The sequence below is a fragment of the Somniosus microcephalus genome, unplaced genomic scaffold (assembly GCF_052327205.1).
Source record: "Somniosus microcephalus isolate GS21.2 unplaced genomic scaffold, FLI_Smic_1.0 unresolved_chr4, whole genome shotgun sequence".
Lineage (NCBI taxonomy): Eukaryota > Metazoa > Chordata > Chondrichthyes > Squaliformes > Somniosidae > Somniosus > Somniosus microcephalus.
In genome coordinates, this window is record NW_028225182.1 from 34,157,721 (window position 1) to 34,177,563 (window position 19,843).

At 52.0% G+C, this 19,843-nt stretch overlaps 1 protein-coding gene across 1 annotated transcript in view; it reads right to left on the reverse strand.

Annotated features, from left to right (window-relative positions):
- Nucleotides 1-19,843, reverse strand: part of LOC147090497 (ATP-dependent chromatin remodeler CHD3-like) — a 136,317-nt gene that overhangs the window by 11,865 nt on the left and 104,609 nt on the right. Inside the window, 10 exon segments of the mRNA XM_085977262.1 lie at nucleotides 3,204-3,330; nucleotides 4,467-4,630; nucleotides 7,746-7,941; nucleotides 9,585-9,717; nucleotides 11,597-11,705; nucleotides 13,150-13,278; nucleotides 14,276-14,371; nucleotides 15,411-15,555; nucleotides 17,650-17,759; nucleotides 18,667-18,832. Coding sequence (XP_085833388.1) covers nucleotides 3,204-3,330; nucleotides 4,467-4,630; nucleotides 7,746-7,941; nucleotides 9,585-9,717; nucleotides 11,597-11,705; nucleotides 13,150-13,278; nucleotides 14,276-14,371; nucleotides 15,411-15,555; nucleotides 17,650-17,759; nucleotides 18,667-18,832 — 1,375 coding nt within the window.

Sequence of the window (19,843 nt, forward strand, 5' to 3'; positions counted from 1 at the left end):
ATGTTCCCACTTGTGGGGGAGACCAGAACTAGGGGCCATCAATATAAGATAGTCACTAATAAATCCAATAGGGAATTGAGGAGAAACTTCTTCACCCAGAGAGTGGTGAGAATGTGGAACTCGCTACCACAGGGAAGTGGTTGAGGCGAATGAGGGATTTAAGGGGAAGCTGGATAAGTACACGAGGGAGAAAGGAATAGGAGGTGCTGATAGGGTGAGATGAAGTAGGGGTGGGAGGAAGCTCGTGTGGAGCATAAACACTGGCACGGACCAGTTGGGCCGAATGGCCTGTTTGTGCTGTAAAATTCTACACTGGGATTGGGGGGGGGGGGGGTAGATCTCGTATGCCAGAGATGGGGATCCAGGCAGGGAGTCCACACAGGATTCTCCCTCTGTTCATTCAGGAAATTGTCTCTCCGGGATGAGTTAGCAGAGAAGGTCATAGAAACTACAGTTTCTACACTGGGAGGGGAGGAGGAGTTTTCTACATGTTTGAGGGTGTTTTTTTAATTAATTCATGGGATGTGGGCGTCGCTGGCAAGGCCAGCATTTATTGCCCATCCCTAATTGCCCTCCTTCTTAGGCAGTGCCTCAGAGCCGAGGATGACTTGCTTCCACACTAGAAAGGAGTTCTCAGGTGACTGATGAGTCCAATGCGGGACCTACAGTCTCTGTCACAGGTGGGGCAGACGGTGGTTGAAGGGGCGGGCGGGTGGGGTGCTTGGGTTGAAGTGCGCTCCTTCCGCTGTTTGCGCTTGCTTCCGCTTACTCCCGGCCGAAGCGACTCGAGGTGTTCGGCGCCTTCCCGGATGCTTCTCCTCACTTTGTGAGATCTTGGGCCAGGGATTCCCAGGTGTCGGTGGGATGTTGCACTTTTTCAAGGAGGCTTTGAGGGTGTCCTTGAAGCGTTTCTTCTGGGACAGTGCCCTTGGGAAAGTGGTGGTGAGCCGCCTTCTTGACAACCGAGTGGCTTGCTAATAGTCAACCACATTGCCGTGGGTCTGAGTCACATATAGGCCAGACCGGGTGTAGATTTCCTTCATTAGTGAACCAGATGGGTTTTTAAGACAATCCGATAGTTACATGGTCACCATTACTGATGCTAGCTTTTTATTCAACTGAATTTTAAATTCCCCAGCCGTGTATTCAAATCCATGGTGAGAGTTGAACTCCGGATCATTAGTCCAGGCCTCTGGATTACTAGTCCAGTAATATAACTACTATACTACCGTTCTTGATTAAAGGAGTATGCAACAAGATCGCAGGTTTGTGGAGTTGGGATCACCCAAAACGGAGGGGGGTCGAATGGCCATTTCCAGCGTCCCTACTGATTTCACGGACTCTCTCAATTCAAAGCGAGACACTCTGCGCTGACATTGTGCTAAGGGACTTAATCCAGCCAGCCGGCAGTGTGATCGCACCGCGCTGCTCTCGAGAGAAAACTCCACTTTGAAAGCTATCCTTCCCTGCACAGGCCAAAGGATGAGAATGAATAAGGGATGGGGGCTGGGTGCCAAATGTCGAGAGAGGGCCTGTCCGGTGTATTAAAGCCAACCGTTTGGAGCCTGGGGTTGTCATTTTATAAATATTGTGCATGTGTTAATCTCCACATAGTATATACTGCATGTGCCAGCTTCCCAGTGACAACGGACAGATGAGGCTACTGTTTCGGGGCGACGTTACAACCGCCGCCCGCGTGCTTCCTTATCCCCTTCCGCTTCTCCCCTGGCTCGTGCTGGAGTAGAGTGTGCAGCAGGGGCTTGTCCAATGGCCAGCGCCTTGCCAGGCGCGAGCTGAGGCACGGGGTGTCAGCAGGCTAGTGGCTGGAGGGAGGATACATCACGGACAGCCACGTACACACACACACACCTTTCAGGAAGGGGTCGGGGTGGGGTCAGTGATCAGTGGGGGGGGGGGGGGGGAGAAAGGGGGGTCAGTGATCAGGAGTTAGCCAACCCCCTAGCTCGGCGACGCCAAGGCCCATTGTACTGCATCCCCCACCCCCGCTTTACCACTACTCCAGCTGAATTATCAGCGAGCTCACCACAGAGCAACCACTGAACCTGGGACCTTCAGGTTTGGATGTGGTTACTGCCAATTGGCCAAGATTGTCGCACTCTTAAACCCGGATGTTAGCACGTGAAAAAGTTTGATTTTAAGCGTTCACTAGTGCCCGGCACATACATTATATACTAGACCTAATAAACCACATGCCAGGGGCTGAGATAGTTGCCGATTCCGTTTTAGGGGTCCAGATAGAAATCACTCTCAAGTCAGACCACCATCTGAATCCCTCACAGGGATCACCGCGGTATCCCTGCGTAGAACAGTGAACATTGGCTGACACTCTCCTGGTATATGTTATCACCTCTAACACAACACATGCCTCATCTATCCTGAGGGGGAGGGGGTTCTTACTGCACGAGGAGCAGGAAGCCCGGAGCGATTTCTCTCCTAGGGCAGAGGTGCTGTTGATCGTCTGCGTCAGCTCGGCTGGGATCAGCTAACGCAGCACAGGCCAAGGACGCAGGTCAAGCAACAATGCACGCCGAGCGATGCCTTGCCCAGGTGTGGCTCCATGCACCGTGCCCTTTACGTCATGGATCCCGTACACAAGGGGCGAAAACAGGCCAGCTTGCGGTGACGTTAACCCCTTCCCTTCAATTTTGTGTTGAGGGGTACGTTGTTTACCCATCATGGCCTTCTCTGTCCTCGCCCCCCATCCCCTTGCCTATACTGACCCTCTCTTGCCCATGGCGGCAGAGGGAGCCTTTGACGCAGTGGTAGCGTTCCCACCTCGGAGTCAGAAGGTGCAGAGTCCGAACCCTGCCTCAGACAGTCCTGGCGAGTGGAGGCCGGAGCTCCGGCTCGGAATTCCGGGCTGACATCCGGCGGGATGCTGCTGTCCGGTGGGTGTGGGTGGCTCCCCTCATCGTATGGGTTGTGGGAGCCCATAAACCCCTCCCGCTGCCTAGGACTAACCCCTCCCACCTCGATCAGCTGCTATAGAGGTGGTTACGGCCATGAAAGGAGTGTTCAGGACGCGGCCGAGACTGTAAATCAGCCTTCCTCTACTTCACACTGTTCTCCGAAGGGAAGTGCGAAGATGCGATAACAACAACCCAATAAGGCCCCCCTCGCACGCCCACCATACCCACTGGTTAATCAATCAGAGATCGCAAATGCCTCTGTAGGCCACTAACCTGTTACAAAGGAGCTTCCTGGCACCTGACTGAAATTCATCGGGCCCCCTGGCGTGCTCACAGGCGCGGATGGCCCAAAAGAGCCACCGTAGGTTTGAGAAGTCGTATATGGGCCTGGCGGATAGGCCTGGGAAACAAAAAGCAAATACAAGCTAAAAAATATATAGATATATTTTATTCCTATTACACCATAGACAGATAGAAAGAGCTGGTCATGAGCTGAGAGAGTGAGCAGATGCCGGACTTCCACTATGACGTTACTCCACTGTGGGGCAGTGTAAAGGGAGCTATGGCGTCCACTAGGAGGCACATGAGCCCAACTCCACGTCACTCGCCCCATTAGTTCTGTACATGCAAGACTGCCAAGGCCACTCACTCACGTCACCACCATGGGAATATTGAAGCAATTACAACTTTGTATGTGTTCGTTCAGGCTCAGGAACAGCTCGCAACTAGTTAGCATTTGTGTGATTGAAGTTTATTTTTTGTAAATTTAAATATGAAAAATGCTGTAGGTACAGCACGGGTTAGGTACAGAGTAAAGCTCCCTCTACACTGTCCCATCAAACACTCCCAGGGCAGGTACAGCACGGGTTAGATACAGAGTAAAGCTCCCTCTACACTGTCCCATCAATCACTCCCAGGGCAGGTACAGCACTGGTTAGATACAGAGTAAAGCTCCCTCTACACTGTCCGAGTAAGCTGATGAATAGAGAAGTTTGAGTAGTGTCCTTCCAGGCAAACTAGTCACAGTTTCTAGAATTAATAAAATTGATTTGGGGAAACTATCTAACGTGAAATGAATTGAAATACCATGGGACCCAAGTGAGAAATTATAGTTTTAGGAGTAAGCGGGGGCAACAGTCTCCTGTAAAAGTTTCAAAGGGAAGTTCATTGCAGTATACAGTGGAAATGGGTTGAAGAGACAATGCAGCTCTGAGATAGGAGTGACTGAGGGACATGGAGCGAACAGGTGGGACTGAGATCAGTGATGAAGGGTCATCGGCCTGAAACGTTAACTCTTGTTTCTCTCCCTACAGATGCTGCCTGACCTGCTGAGCGTTTCCAGCATTTACTGTTGTTCTAATCAATGAAAACAGTTCAGGTTTACAGGGCTGATTTGCCTTGTACTCTTCCACAAGCATCTAAGCTGGGCAGGAGGGGCTGGGCAGGGTGCTTGAGCGGTATTTGCAGTTAGATCAACGGTCAGTAAGCCGGCGGGGGGGGGGGGGGGGGGAAAAAGGGGGTTACCCTGCGACGTACCGGCGTGTTGGTGGCCTCGCTGCCCTTGTTGGCCAATCGGCTGAGGATGCTGCGTTCCGACATCTGAAGGCGAGCGGCGATTGGCGGGACCCGCGACAGCGTGGAGGGGAGGCGGGTCACATCGGCCTTCATGTCGCTTAGCAGCTCTTCCAGCTGGTTCAACACTAGGAGACAAGAAGAGCGAGAGCCGGTGAAGTTGGGCAACTCCCCGGCGCCACATTTTTTTTTAACCACGCACGGTTTTCACATAGCAAGGGGACGGACATGGTGAAAAGCAGCAGAAGCTGCGAAGGCGTACTGTTACTGCAGTAAGGAGCTGCTTTTTCACTTCCGTAAAATGTTACCAAGTACAACTACTGGAGAGCAAATTAACCTTCCGTAAAAAGGTAAGTGAAGTAAATTTAAAAATACAGCACAAATACAACAACAACAACTACTTGTATTTATATAGCACCTTTAATGTAGTAAAACATCCCAAGGCGCTGCACAGGAGTATTATAAGGCAAAAAATTTGACACCGAGCCACATAAGGAGAAATTAGGGCAGGTGACCAAAAGCTTGGTCAAAGAGGTCGGTTTTAAGGAGCATCTTAAAGGAGGAAAGAGGTAGCGAGGGGGAGAGGTTTAGGCAGGGAATTCCAGAGTTTAGGGCCTAGGCAACAGAAGGCACGGCCACCAGTGGTGGAGCGATTATAATCAGGGATGCTCAAGAGGGCAGAATTAGAGGAGTGCAGATATCTCGGGGGTGGGGGGGGTGGTGGGTGGTGTTGTAGGGCTGGAGGAGGTTACAGAGATAGGGAGGGGCGAGGCCATGGAGGGATTTGAAAACAAGGATGAGAATTTTGAAATCGAGGCGCTGCTTAACCGGGAGCCAATGCAGGTCAGCGAGCACAGGGGGTGATGGGTGAACGGGACTTGGTGCGAGTTAGGGCACGGGCAGCCGAGTTTTGGATGACCTCAAGTTTACGGAGGGTGGAATGTGGGAGGCCAGCCAGGAGTGCGTTGGAATAGTCAAGTCTAGAAGTAACAAAGGCATGGATGAGGGTTTTTAGCAGCGGATGAGGTGAGGCAAGGGTGGAGACGGGCGATGTTACGGAGGTGGAATAGGCGGTCTTTGTTATGCTGTTGGAGATACCAACTTTTTATTAAAAATGGTAGGTGTATACTTTCAACAATAACTTTCAAAAGGGAATTGGATAAATAATTGTGGGGGGAAAATTGCAGGGCTGTGGGAAAAGGAACTAATTGGATAGCGCTTTCAAAGAGCCTACACACGCACAATGGGCCGAATGGCCTCCTTCTGTGCTGTATCATTTCTATGATTCTATGCCACGGAAATAGTGCCATTTCCCTCCTCTCTTTACAACCCGCCTGGTGCGGGGATCTGGTGGGAATAACAAAAGAGACTGCAATGTAGGCAGGGCAATCCCCAAATTCACAGTGCTGGTGAAATCCCCCCCCATTAACGTCACCGGGCCTGTAAAGCTATCGGGCCGAATGGACGAAGAGTCCGAGTACAAGTCGCGAATGGGAGGACCGTGTGGCTGGGACCACGAGCCGTGCTCCGATTCTGCTGCAGTCCTGAGTGACAGTCAGCTCACAGCTGAGCTGGAACCGAGGAGCCCATCCCAACAAGAGAACAACCTCGCGTTTCAATAGTGCCTTTTCATTTTTTAAAGTGCGCCAGGTAAGAAATGGGACCGACTTCACCGTAGAGGCGCGGATGCACAAACACTATTGGTTGACCGCTTGGGTTTGTCATGCGAATTGAGGAGGGGGCAATTGAGACCTTCTTTATCAGCAATAAAATGGTCTTAAGCTTCCCCTCTGCCCTCCATGGGGCCCAGGTTCAATCCTGGGCTGTGCTGACTTTGGCCATAGTAAAGAATAGAAAGGATTTGCATTTTTACAGCGCCTTTCACTGCCTCAGGACGACCCAAAGTGCTTTACAGCCAGTTTTTTGTGCAGTGTGGTCACTGTTGTGAAACACGGCAGTCAATATGCGCACACCAAGATCCCACAACCAGTAACGTGATCAATGACCAGAGAATCTGTTTTGTAGCCATGTTGGTTGAGGGATAAATATTGGACCCAGGACACCGGGGAGAACTCACCCTGCTCTTCTTCCAAAAGTGGCCGTGGGATCTTTTACGTCCATCCGAGGGGGCAGACGGAGTCTTGGTTTAACGTCTCATCCGAAAGACTGCACCTCCGACAGTGCGGCGCTCCCTCAGTACTGGCACTGGGAGTGTCAGCTTAGATTTTGTGCTCAAGTCTTTGGAGTGGGACTTGAACCCACAACCTTCTGACTCAAGAGGCAAGAGTGCTACCCACTGAGCCACGGCCGACACAATGATGGTGCTCGTGAACAATTTATTTTAAAAGAGCGATTACCCACCCTTTGTACAGCCTCTACACAGCACTGGAGTCGGTGCTGGGCCTCATGCCTGAGCGACGACCCTGGCCTGGATTGTTTGGAGAAGAAATTGAGCCTCTCGGACAAAAGGTGACAAAATGGACTCCCTGCCCTCCCCCGCCACCCCATCCATCCCAGTGGGATAAACTCAGTCAGCAGTGCGGAGAGACTCCATCAGGCCCCAGTTTGACTGAAAGACACAACGTTATAGTGAATATAAAGCCATCCCATTCTCCCCTCCATCCAGCAGGGGCCGCTGGCTGGTGACAAGGAGCTGATTCTTCCCTTTCCCGCACCACCATTCCTGGTCTAAGATCGACAAGCAGACCGTCAACAGGACATCGACCGCGGCTCAGTGGGCAGCACTCGCTCGCCTCGGAGTCAGAAGGTCGTGGGTTAGAGCCCCACTCCAGGGACTTGGGCACAAAATCTAGGCCGACGCCTCCGGTGCCAGTGCCGAGGGAGCGCTGCTCTGTCGGAGGTGCCGTCTTTTGGATGAGACGCTAAACCGAGGGCCCCGTCTGCCCTCTGAGGTGGGCGGAAAAGGTCCCACGGCCACTGTGGAAGAGGAGCAGGGGGAGCTATCCCCGATGGCCTGGGGCCAATATTTATCCCTCAACCAACATCACTAAAAAAAAATCAGATGATCGGGTCATTATCACATTGCCGTTTGTGGGAGCTTGCTGTGCGCAAATTGGTTGCCACGTTTCCCTACTGTACAACAGTGACTACACTTCAATGAAGTACTTCATTGCCTTTGAAGCGCTTTGGGGCGTCCCGAGGTCGTGAAAGGCGCTATAGAAATGCAAGTTCTTGCTTTCTGTTTTGACTGAAAAGCAGCAGGAGCGGGATTCTCAGACTGACCTTTGTGCAGGACGGCGTTTGCGGGTTTGTTCCCGGCCAGTGATTCCTTGGACAGGTGCTGGTGGCTCTCTGCCAGGCACTCCACCTCCGCGAAGCGAGTATTGAGCGCCATGGCCGGGTGGGTGGTATCCTGCGTCATGTTCAGGTAGGCCGCCCTCCGCAGTTGCTCCTCGATCACCAGCGCCTGCTCCAGCAGCTGACGGCAAGACAGAAAAAAAAAAGAGGTCCATTAGCTCCCCCGCGAGCGACGGTTCAGCGATTCACCGGGTTACTGTACCAACACGCACACAGCGCGCTGGCGTGGAATAGGACACAGGCAAGCAGGTAGAATTCACACATTGCGATCATCAGCCGTGGCTCAGTGCGTAGCACTCACGCCTCCGGGTCTGAAGGTTGTGGGTTCGAGTCCCACTCCAGACACTTGAGCACGTAATCTAGGCTAACACTGACATAGAACATGGAAAAATAGGAGCAGGAGTAGGCCATTCGGCCCTTCGAGCCTGCTCCGCCATTCAATACGATCATGGCTGATCCTCTATCTCAATACCATATTCCCGCTCTCTCCCCAGACCCCTTGATGCCTTTTGTGTCTAGAAATCTATATCTCCTTCTTAAATATATTCAGTGACTTGGCCTCCACAGCCTTCTGTGGTAGAGAATTCCACAGGTTCACCACCCTCTGAGTGAAGAAATTTCTCCTCATCTCAGTCGTAAATGTCCTACCCCGTATCCTGAGACTGTGACCCCCCCAGCCAGGGGAAACATCCTCCCTGCATCCAGTCTGTCTAGCCCTGTCAGAATTTTATACGTTTCAATGCGATCCCCTCTCATTCTTCTAAACTCTAGTGAATACAGGCCTAGTCGACCCAATCTCTCCTCATACGACAGTCCTGCCATCCCAAGAATCAGTCTGGTGAACCTTCGCTGCACTCCCTCCATGGCAAGTATATCCTTTCTTAGGTAAGGAGACCAAAACTGCACACAGTACTCCAGGTGTGGTCTCACCAAGGCCCTGTACAACTGTAGTAAGACATCCTTGCTCCTGGACTCAAATCCCAGTGCAGTACTGAGGGTGTGCTGAACTGAGGCGCTAAGCCCTCTCAGGGGAATGTAAAAGATCACATGGCAGTATTTCAAAGACGAGCAGGGGTGTTCTGGCCAATATTTATCCTTCCCCTCGCCCATCATCCACCCAGCGAGGGTCAGTGAGTGAGGAGGCCCAGGCTTGCCGCTAGGCCTGCGGACGCCGAATCCTCATGTAAAGGCCCCCGACAACCCCGTGGCTGGGGATCGGACCAGGGACCCGCATTCACCATTCTTCTCCCGGTTCAGCAACGACTTGATTTTAAAATTCTCATCGTGTGGGATCTTTTATGTCCACCTGAGAGGACAGATGGGGCCTCAGTTTAACGTCTCATCCGAAATCCCTCCGTGTCCTCGCCCCCTCCCCATCTCTGTAACCTCCTCCAGCCCTACAATCCTCCGGGATCTCTGTCCCCCTTCAATTCTGGCCTCTCGCGCATCCCCGATTTTAATCGCTCCACTACTGGCGACCGTGCCTTCAGCTGCCTGGGCCCTAAGCTCTGGAATTCCCTCCCTAAACCTCTCCGCCTCTCTCTCCTCCTTCAAGATGCTCTTTAAAAACCTACCTCTATGACCAAGCTTTTGGTCACCTGTCCTAATATCATCTTATGTGGCTCGGTGTCAATTTTTGCTTGCTAATCGCCTCTGTGAAGCGCCTTGGGATGTTTTACTATATTAAAGGAACGATATAAAGTTGCTGTTTCTCTTCTCTCGGTCGGATATGCCTCGCTGCGCGTATGATTGTTTTCATCTCACCTTAAACCTCCGGGCGAGGAACTTGTTCTTCATCTCCAGGAAGTTTCCCTTGTTCACTTCGAGCTTGAAGGGCTCATTGATGATGGCGAACCGGGCATCGTTCTGAATATCCTGCCACCGGGCGTAGCCATAGCTGCTGAGAGTTAAGGGGCATTTCCTCCATGTGTACAGTCCAACCATCCGGCCGCCACAAATTTAGAACAGCAGCAAAGGGAGGGAAGACCACAGCGCATTTTTCGCTCGTTCTCCATTTTGTCTCTCCCCCTCCTCCCCACCCCACTCCCCAACGGGACACTTTGCTGGGATCAGACTCCTCCGGTATCTTGCCCAAGGGGACATTCCTCTCCCACGCCAGCCTCGACAGCAACAGTTGGCAGGGTATTCGACCAAGAGGGCAACACAGCGGAATTTGACTGCTGTGTACAACCTGCACTTTCCAGCAATGGTCAGTGGATACCGGACATGGCAGGACAGTGTAGAGGGAGCTTTACTCTGTATCTAACCCATGCTGTACCTGCCCTGGGAGTGTTTGATGGGACAGTGTAGAGGGAACTTTACTCTGTATCTAACCAGCGCTGTACCTGCCCTGGGAGTGTTTGATGGGACAGTGTAGAGGGAGCTTTACTCTGTATCTAACCCGTGCTGTACCTGCCCTGGGAGTGTTTGATGGGACAGTGTAGAGGGAACTTTACTCTGTATCTAACCAGCGCTGTACCTGCCCTGGGAGTGTTTGATGGGACAGTGTAGAGGGAGCTTTACTCTGTATCTAACCCATGCTGCACCTGCCCTGGGAGTGTTTGATGGGACAGTGTAGAGGGAGCTTTACTCTGTATCTAACCCGTGCTGTACCTGCCCTGGGAGTGTTTGATGGGACAGTGTAGAGGGAGCTTTACTCTGTATCTAACCCATGCTGTACCTGCCCTGGGAGTGTTTGATGGGACAGTGTAGAGGGAGCTTTACTCTGTATCTAACCAGCGCTGTACCTGCCCTGGGAGTGTTTGATGGGACAGTGTAGAGGGAGCTTTACTCTGTATCTAACCCATGCTGTACCTGCCCTGGGAGTGTTTGATGGGACAGTGTAGAGGGAGCTTTACTCTGTATCTAACCCGTGCTGTACCTGCCCTGGGAGTGTTTGATGGGACAGTGTAGAGGGAACTTTACTCTGTATCTAACCAGCGCTGTACCTGCCCTGGGAGTGTTTGATGGGACAGTGTAGAGGGAGCTTTACTCTGTATCTAACCCGTGCTGTACCTGCCCTGGGAGTGTTTGATGGGACAGTGTAGAGGGAGCTTTACTCTGTATCTAACCCATGCTGCACCTGCCCTGGGAGTGTTTGATGGGACAGTGTAGAGGGAGCTTTACTCTGTATCTAACCCATGCTGTACCTGCCCTGGGAGTGTTTGATGGGACAGTGTAGAGGGAGCTTTACTCTGTATCTAACCAGCGCTGTACCTGCCCTGGGAGTGTTTGATGGGACAGTGTAGAGGGAGCTTTACTCTGTATCTAACCCGTGCTGTACCTGCCCTGGGAGTGTTTGATGGGACAGTGTAGAGGGAACTTTACTCTGTATCTAACCAGCGCTGTACCTGCCCTGGGAGTGTTTGATGGGACAGTGTAGAGGGAGCTTTACTCTGTATCTAACCCGTGCTGTACCTGCCCTGGGAGTGTTTGATGGGACAGTGTAGAGGGAGCTTTACTCTGTATCTAACCCATGCTGCACCTGCCCTGGGAGTGTTTGATGGGACAGTGTAGAGGGAGCTTTACTCTGTATCTAACCCGTGCTGTACCTGCCCTGGGAGTGTTTGATGGGACAGTGTAGAGGGAGCTTTACTCTGTATCTAACCCGTGCTGTACCTGCCCTGGGAGTGTTTGATGGGACAGTGTAGAGGGAACTTTACTCTGTATCTAACCCGTGCTGTCACCTTCATGAACCTAAAATGGACCAAAACTGGGAGTGACAGGTTCGACCTGACACAGTGTGCCCCGCGTGAGTTCAGACAGTGAAAGGATACACAACAATACCGGAGAGCAGCCAGAAGTCGTGTCGACGGTGCCAGATTTCACACACTTTCCCAGAGGATATTGCAGCCCTCTCCTCATTCTGCCACAGCGTATGCAGTTCTGTTAAAGATCAGCATCCAACCAAAAATGTTATTGACTCATTAGTACTTCCTTCCCGGCCAACAATTGCGTGTTGGCAGGATATCCAGGCACGCGGGGCGGGGCGGGGGAGGAACATGACAGCGGATCACTGGAAATGCAAGCACTTTGCAGCAGGGGGCCAGCGTAGGCCCTGGCTGATTTCTTTTGTCCCCAGCCCGGAGGTAGGAGGCCAAACAAAGCACCCACGCTGCTGCTCCCTGCTGGGAACATAGGAACAGGAGGAGGCCATTCAGCCCCTCGAGCCTGTTCCGCTATTCAATTACACCCTGGCTGAGCTGTATCTTAACTCCATCCGCCCGCCTTGGCTCTGTAACCCTTAATACCCTTAACCCAACAAAAATCTATCGATCTCAGTTTTGAAGTCTTCTATTGACCCCCAGTCTCAACAGCTTTTTGGGGGAGACAGTTCCCGATTTCCACTACCCTCTGTGTGAAGAAGTGCTTCCTGACATCACCCCTGAACGGCCTGGCTCTAATTTGAAGATTATGCCCCCCTGTTCTGGATTCCCCCTGCCCACCAGAGGAAATAGTTTCTCTCTATCGACCCTATCGACTCCTTTAATCATCTTAAACACCTCGATTAGATCACCCCTTAATCGTCTCTACCCGAGGGAATACAAGCCCAGTCTGTGCCACCTGTCCTCGTAATTTAACAATTTCAGCCCCGGTATCATTCTGGTCAATCTGCGCTGCTCCGCCTCCAAGGCCAATACACCCTTCCCGAGGTGCGGGGCCCAGAACTGAACGCAGTTAATCCCGGTGGGGTCTGACCAGAGCTCTGTGCGACTGAAGCGTAACTTCCACCCTTTTGTATTCCAGCCTCCTCGAGATAAAGGCCAACATCCCATTAGGATCGGCTAACAACACCGAAGAGGAACCTTCCGCCAGGTGGCGTGGTAGCACCCCAAGCGCCTATTTGGACACTAAAGCATCGCGGGGAGCATTCTATTTTTAAATTAAAAAAAAAAAAGCTTTAATTTAACTGTTTCCCCTCTGCACGTGGCTTTCAGGTGACAAGGCACGGCTTAGACTGATAGAATCACAGCACAGAAGGAGGCCATTCGGCCCATCGTGCCTATGCCGGCACTTTGAAAGAGCGCTCCAATTAGTCCCACTCCCTCCTGCTCTTTCCCCGTAGCCCTGTAATTTTTGTTTTCTTTTCAAGTATTTATCCAATTCCCTTTTGAAAGTTACTGCTTCCACCGTCCTTTCAGGCAGTGCATTCCAGATCACAACTCGCCGCGTAAAAAAATAAAAATTCTCCTCAGCTCGATTCGGGTTCTTTTGTCAATGATCTTAAATCTGTGTCCACTGGTTACTGACCCTCCTGCCACTGGAAAAGTATTAAACAGTGGTCGGCAATATCCAAATCGTGCGCTCGCTGCCGTCTGCGCTCGGTTACCTGTGAAGCCTCCGTCTGCGATGTTAAACATGAACTTGCACTTCTCCGTCCTATCCTCCTCCCTTTTCCCGTTGTTCCTGCTCTCTTCCTTAACGCTACTGGATTTCACATCCTCTGTTTTAGTCTCCTCTGTATTTACAAAAAATAAAATAAGAAGCATAAGCAAAAGGAAGTAACGTGCAATGTCACTCGGTGAGTGGCTCATCTCCTGACTCCCCAAAGCCTTTCCACCATCTACAAGGCACAAGTAAGGAGTGTGACGGAATACTCTCCACTTGCCTGGATGAGTGCAGCTCCAACAACACTCGAAGCTCGACACCATCCTAGACAAAGCAGCCCGCTTGACCGGCACCCCATCTACCACCTTAAACATTCCCTCCCTCCACCACTGGCGCACCGTTGCTGCAGTGTGTACCATTTACAAGATGCACTGCAGCAACTCGCCAAAGCTCCTTTGGCAGCACCTCCCAAACCCGCGACCTCTTCCACCTAGAAGGACATGGGCAGCAGGCGCATGGGAAGACCAGCACCTCCAAGTCACACGCCATCCTGACTTGGAAATATATCGGCCGCTCCTTCATCGTCGCTGGGTCAAAATCCTGGAACTCCCTCCCTAACAGCTCTGTGGGAGCACCTTCACCACACGGACTGCAGCGGTTCAAGGCGGCGGCTCACCGCCACCTTCTCAAGGGCAACTAGGGATGGGAAATAAATGCTGCACTTGCCAGTGATGCCCACATCCCGAGAATGAATTGTAAAAAAAGAATCTGTTTGCCAGGGGTTTTCTATCAGACTCTTGTCTGAATGTTTGTTGAATCCAGCTTAGTGGGGGCCCTGTGTCAGTGGGGTGGGGGGGGGGAAGGCAGGGGAGAGAGTTCTCTGGGGAGCCTGGTGAGGGCTGTGTGTGGGACAGTATCACGGTTACCTTTAACACCAGGGGTCTCTGGGGAGCCTGGCGAGGGGCTGTGTGTGTGGGACAGTGTCGCGGTTACCTTTAACACCGGGGGGGTCTCTGGGGAGCCTGGTGAGGGGCTGTGTGTGTGGGACAGTGTTGTGTTTACATTTAACACTGGGGGTCTCTGGGGAGCCTGGCGAGGGGCTGTGTGTGGGACAGTGTCGCGGTTACCTTTAACACCGGGGGTCTCTGGCTCAGCTTTCTCCTTTGTCTCCGAGTTGGCGTCGGATTTTTCGACTACAGTTTCCTCGCCACTCCTTTCAGCTTCTGCATTTAAAGTGAGAGAAATCAGGACACGGCTACACTGTGAATGCACAGATTACGGATAACTCGATCGTTTTTTGTTCCAGCCTTGTTTGATCCACTCTGACCATGAACGCCGCAGACACATCGCTGGGGGACCGCTCCACTGGAGGGCCCGCCCCCTCCTGGGGGACCGCTCCACTGGAGGGCCCGCCCCCTCCTGGGGGACTGCTCCGCTGAAGGACCCGCCCCCTCCTGGGGGACCGCTCCGCTGAAGGGCCCGCCCCCTCCTGGGGGACCGCTCCGCTGAAGGGCCCGCCCCCTCCTGGGGGACCGCTCCGCTGAAGGGCCCGCCCCCTCCTGGGGGACCGCTCCGCGGGAGTGCACTTCCCCCTCCCGAGGGATCGCTCCGCTGGAGCGCCCGCCTCCCTCCTGGGGACCGCTCCACAGGAGGGCTCTCCACCTCCCGGGGGAAATCGCTCCGCGCGAGAGCTCTCCCCCCTCCTGGGGACCACTCTGCGGGAGGGCTCGCCACCTCCTGGGGGAAATTGCTCCGCGCGAGTGCCCTCCCCCTACTCTGGGATGGCCCACCCTTCATCTTGCCCAAGTCACCATTCCTCACCGGCGAGCCTGGTCAGAGAGCGCCAGCAGGATATTGGATCGAGAGCCCCAATATTATCCTCAGCGCAAGTCTGCACATGCTCCCCTTAGGTACATAGGAACAGGAGGAAGCCCTCGAGCCCCCTGATCTGTAACCTTGACTCCAGTGAGCTGCCTTTGCTCCATATCCCTGGATACCTCCTCCCTTCCAGCGGGAGTCACTGGATAGCAATCATGAACAGGAACCCTGGCCGATTTCCCCTCATTATCTCCTCCTTCTCTCCGTCTCCCTGCATCGTACAATGACCACTGTATTAATTAATTAATCAGTGTACCTTCAGCGTAAAAGATTGGCTTCTTCCTTCGGGCAATGTGAATCAACCCCATTACCCCCAGTATCTCACACCCCACACATATCCCCTTCGTGTGGCCTGATTTGGCCATTTCCGATCCGGTCTGCTACCTTGCTTTTCGTCTTTGGGCGCTGGCTCCTGTCCCTCTACCTCTGCACTCTCCCTCTCCTCTTCAGGCTGCTCTTGAACCTCTTCGGGTGGCTGCTGGACCTCAGGCTTTTCAGTGGCCACAGGATCTTCCTCTATACTGGGAGTCTGAAGAGGAACATCATCATGCACGTGATTTCCACAAGGAACAGCGTGAGAAACCAATACTTAAATGGGGAGAGATTACAAAATGCTGCGGTACAGAGGGACCTGGGGGTCCTTGTACATGAATCACAAAAAGTTAGCACGCAGGTACAGCAAGTAATTAGGAAGGCAAATGGAGTTTTGGCCTTTATTGCAAAGGGGATAGAGTATAAAAGTAGGGAAGTCTTGTTATAACTGTACAGGGCATTGGTGAGACCACACCTGGAGAACTGCGTACAGTTTTGGTCTCCCTATTTAAGGAAGGATATACTTTCATTGGAGGCAGTTCAGAGAAGGTTCATGAGGTTGATTCCTGAGATGAAAGGGTTGTCTTATGAAGAAAGGTTGAGCAGGTTGGGCCGATACTCATTGGAGTTTAGAAGAATGAGAGGGGATCTTATTGAAACATATAAGATTCTGAAGGGGCTTGACAGGGTAGATGCTGAGAGGATGTTTCCCCTCGTGGGGGAATCTAGAACTAGGGGGCATAATTTCAGGATAAGGGGGCGCCCATTTAAAACAGAAATGAGGAGGAATTTCTTCCCTCAGAGGGTCGTGAATCTTTGGAATTCTCTTCCCCAGAGAGCTGTGGAGGCGGAGTCAGTGAATATATTTAAAGGTGGAGATGGACAGATTTTTGAACGATAAGGGAGTCGAGGGTTATGAGGAGCGGGCAGGGAAGTGGAGTTGAGGCCAAGATCAGATCAGCCATGATCTTATTGAATGGCGGAGCAGGCTCGAGGGGCCAAATGACCTTCTCCTGCTCCTACGTCTTATGTTCTTATGTTCAATAAGGACAGCGCTGCACAACAAGGTGCTCAAACAGATGTGCGGAAAGGATTAATCAGACTGTCTTAAGTTCTGCTAATGTGATATCGCTATTGAGTTCTTTTATATTATTCACATTAAATTATGAGGGGTTTTGATAGGGAGAGGTAGGGTCGGTAACCAGAGAATGCAGGTTTAAGACAATTCCAAGAAAACCAGAGGGAGGGGAGATGAGGAGATTTTTTTTTTTTTTACACAGCGAGTTGTTGTGATCTGGAACGCGCTGCCTGAAAGGGCGGTGGAAGCAGATTCAATAGTAATTTTCAAAAGGGGAATTGGATAAATACGTGAAAAAGGAAAAAAAAAAAAATCGCAGGGCTATGGGGAAAGAGCAGCGGGGGTAAGAGTGGGACTAATTGGAGAGCTCTTTCAAAGAGCCGGCACAGGCACGATGGGCCGAATGGCCTCCTTCCGTGCTGCGCTGATATTGTAGTAATAGTAATCTTTAGCTTTTGCCCGTTAAGTGAGGAAGTATGCATCAATTTAGATGCAGTGACCACCGTAACTGTCGATTTACGACTAAATTTAAAGCAATGGTCAGTTTAGCCAATAAATGTAATGAAAAGCCATTCCAGTGTATATATTTCAGAGAGCTTTAATTAGCTGCGAACAGGTTCTGCAGAAGCGACTACATATAGACAGAGAAGCTCCCTTTGCCCATAGATCTGGAATGTTAGGGAATGTAGTCAAGTTAGGGAGTTACGAATCTATGGCTGCAAGGACAGGACATAATCAACGTTCCCTCAAATTTCTTTCCTCGTGCGCGGTCCCTTTAAATTTGCTGCGCGCGCGGTGTCTCTCCCGGCTCGTGAGGCGCCTGCGCAGGACCTCTGGATTGCTGCGTGGCCAGCTTAGGGGGAGAACGCTGCACATAATATGAAGCTTGCGAACTGCCAGGTAGAAAGAGGGAGAAAAAGGTATAAAAAGTGGGTGTTGGAACAGATACTTCAAAATTGGATTTCGGTCTGGTCAACGGGTCTATACTGCGCCCCAAACTTTTTAACGCATCTGAATTCTCCAGCTAAAACTTGCACGGTTTTGTCGTAAGTGCTGCCTTTAAGTGTATGTTTAATAAATCTGTGAACATCTGACATTTAGTGTTGTGAACCCTTTTATTTTGAAAGTACTGTAATTTATTAAGAACATCCCATCTCTAACAACAGGGACTCCCCCCACCACCATACAACCCTCCCCAGACTTTGTGCCGCTTTTATTTATGACATAAACTACCTCCAGTTCCAACTTTTCGCCACCGTTTGCCTCTTCCTCTTTGTCATCTGTCGCTTCCTTTTCAGCGGGAGTTCCACTTCCTTCCAATTTATCACTCGGGGCGGGAGTCGCTGGTCATTCAAACAAAGAACACACTGATTAGATACAAGTCTGCGACTGCTTGTGCAGTGACTGACTGCACTGTGTACATGCGGTCTCTCTCTGTACATCAGGTTCCACATGTACGCTGACGACACCCAGCTCGACCTCACCACCACCTCTCTCGACCCCTCCACTGTCTCCCATTTGTCACGCTGCTCGTCAGACATCCAGTACTGGATGAGCAGAAATGTCCTCCAACTAAATATTGGGACGACCGAAGCCATTGTCTTCGGCCCCCGCCACAAACTCCGTTCCCTGGGCACTGATTCCATCCCACTCCCCGACAACTGTCTGAGGCTGAACCAGACTATTCGCAACCTTGGTGTCATATTTGACCAAGAGATGGAGCGGATATGTGGATAAGTTCATCACTAAGACCGCCTACTGCCACCTTCGCAACGTCGCCAGTCTCCGCCCCTGCCTCAGCTCATCTGCTGCTGAAACCCTCATCCATGCCTTTGTTATCTCTAGACTCGACTATTCCAACGCACTCCAGGCCGGCCTCCCATCTTTCACCCTCCGTAAACTCGAGCTCATCCAAAACTCGGCTGCCCCGTGTCCTAACTCGCACCGAGTCCCGTTCACCCATCACCCCTGTGCTAACTGACCTACAGTCAGGGGCAGTACTGCTGTGTTTTTTTTAAATTCGCTTATGGGATCTGGGCGTCGTTGGCAAGGCCAGCATTTATTGCCCATCCCTAGTTGCCCTCGAGAAGGTGGTGGTGAGCCGCCTTCTTGAACCGCTGCAGTCCGTGTGGTGAAGGTGCTCCCACAGTGCTGTTAGGGAGCGAGTTCCAGGATTTTGACCCAGCGACGATGAAGGATCGGCCGATATATTTCTAAGTCAGGATGTACACATGCCATCTCTCTTTGTACCTGGTTTAGAAGTGCAGGGAGTGTTGCTACAGCTGGGCTCTGGTGTCGTGGTTGCTGTCTTCACTACAGGGGACGAGGCTCTGGACGACTTCTTGGAATCGGCGGTGACCTCTGGAATGAGCTCTGGCATGCTCCACTTCCCATTGATGTGTTCAAATTCCTGCACCTTGACACCAAAGCAAATGAGACACGAGTTGAGCGAGCGACCCCACTGTCCCCCCCCTCCCCCCCGACCCGACCACAGCCATTCCGCAGCGAGGGCAGTCAGAAGATGGCCGGGACAGAGAAGCACAGGCAATGGCGGGGTGATGAGCACAGAATGAAGTGCGGCGAAGTTCCCGATCTCTGGGCCTACCGATCGGCCAGAATGTCAGGACAGTAGGATGGGGGAGGGGCACACGCCCATTCGGGAGCCCTACTGGCCTTATCTTATTTGTTCTTGGGATGTGGGAGACAGGACGAGGCAGTTTTTACTGCCCATCTTTAATTGCCCCGAACTCATTAAGAGTCAACCACATCGCGTGGAACTGGAATCACGTGTAAGCGAGACTGAGCGGCATGTCCCTTCCCTTTGGGAACCAGTTGGGGTCTGTTTAACGACAATCCGCGGTCACTTTTACCCCCCTGCCAGCCCACAAATGACCAGATTTATTTCATTCACTTTCACAACTCGCCAACGGTGGGGTCTGAACTCATGATGCCTGGGCTGGGGATCCGGAAGAGTAACCGGTAGGCTACCCTGCCCATCGGTCCAGGCACAGAAGCAGGAAGGATCGGTCCCGTCACAACCAGCAACCTGCTGAGGGGCCTCTCTCCAACATTCACGCGTCTTTCTCTTTCTGATGCTGCAGGACTGATTCTGGTGCAGAAAATGGATAGATTCCCTTACAGAACATAACAAGAACGTCAGCAGACGTTACCAACCAAGGCGGAAGGATTCCTCCAGTCACAGCAGCTAGAAACATCCATATCGACATCTTTTTTTGTCAATGCGCTGTTCCAATCTTTAAAAAAACCTACTTCCCAATGCCAGGATTCTGTCACACCTTCACACTGTCGCACCCTCTCGCTCTCCCGATCCTGTCGCACCCTCCCACCCTCCCGCTCCTGTCGCACCCTCCCAATCCTGTCGCACACTCCCACTCTCCCGATCCTGTCGCACATTGCCCACTGTCAC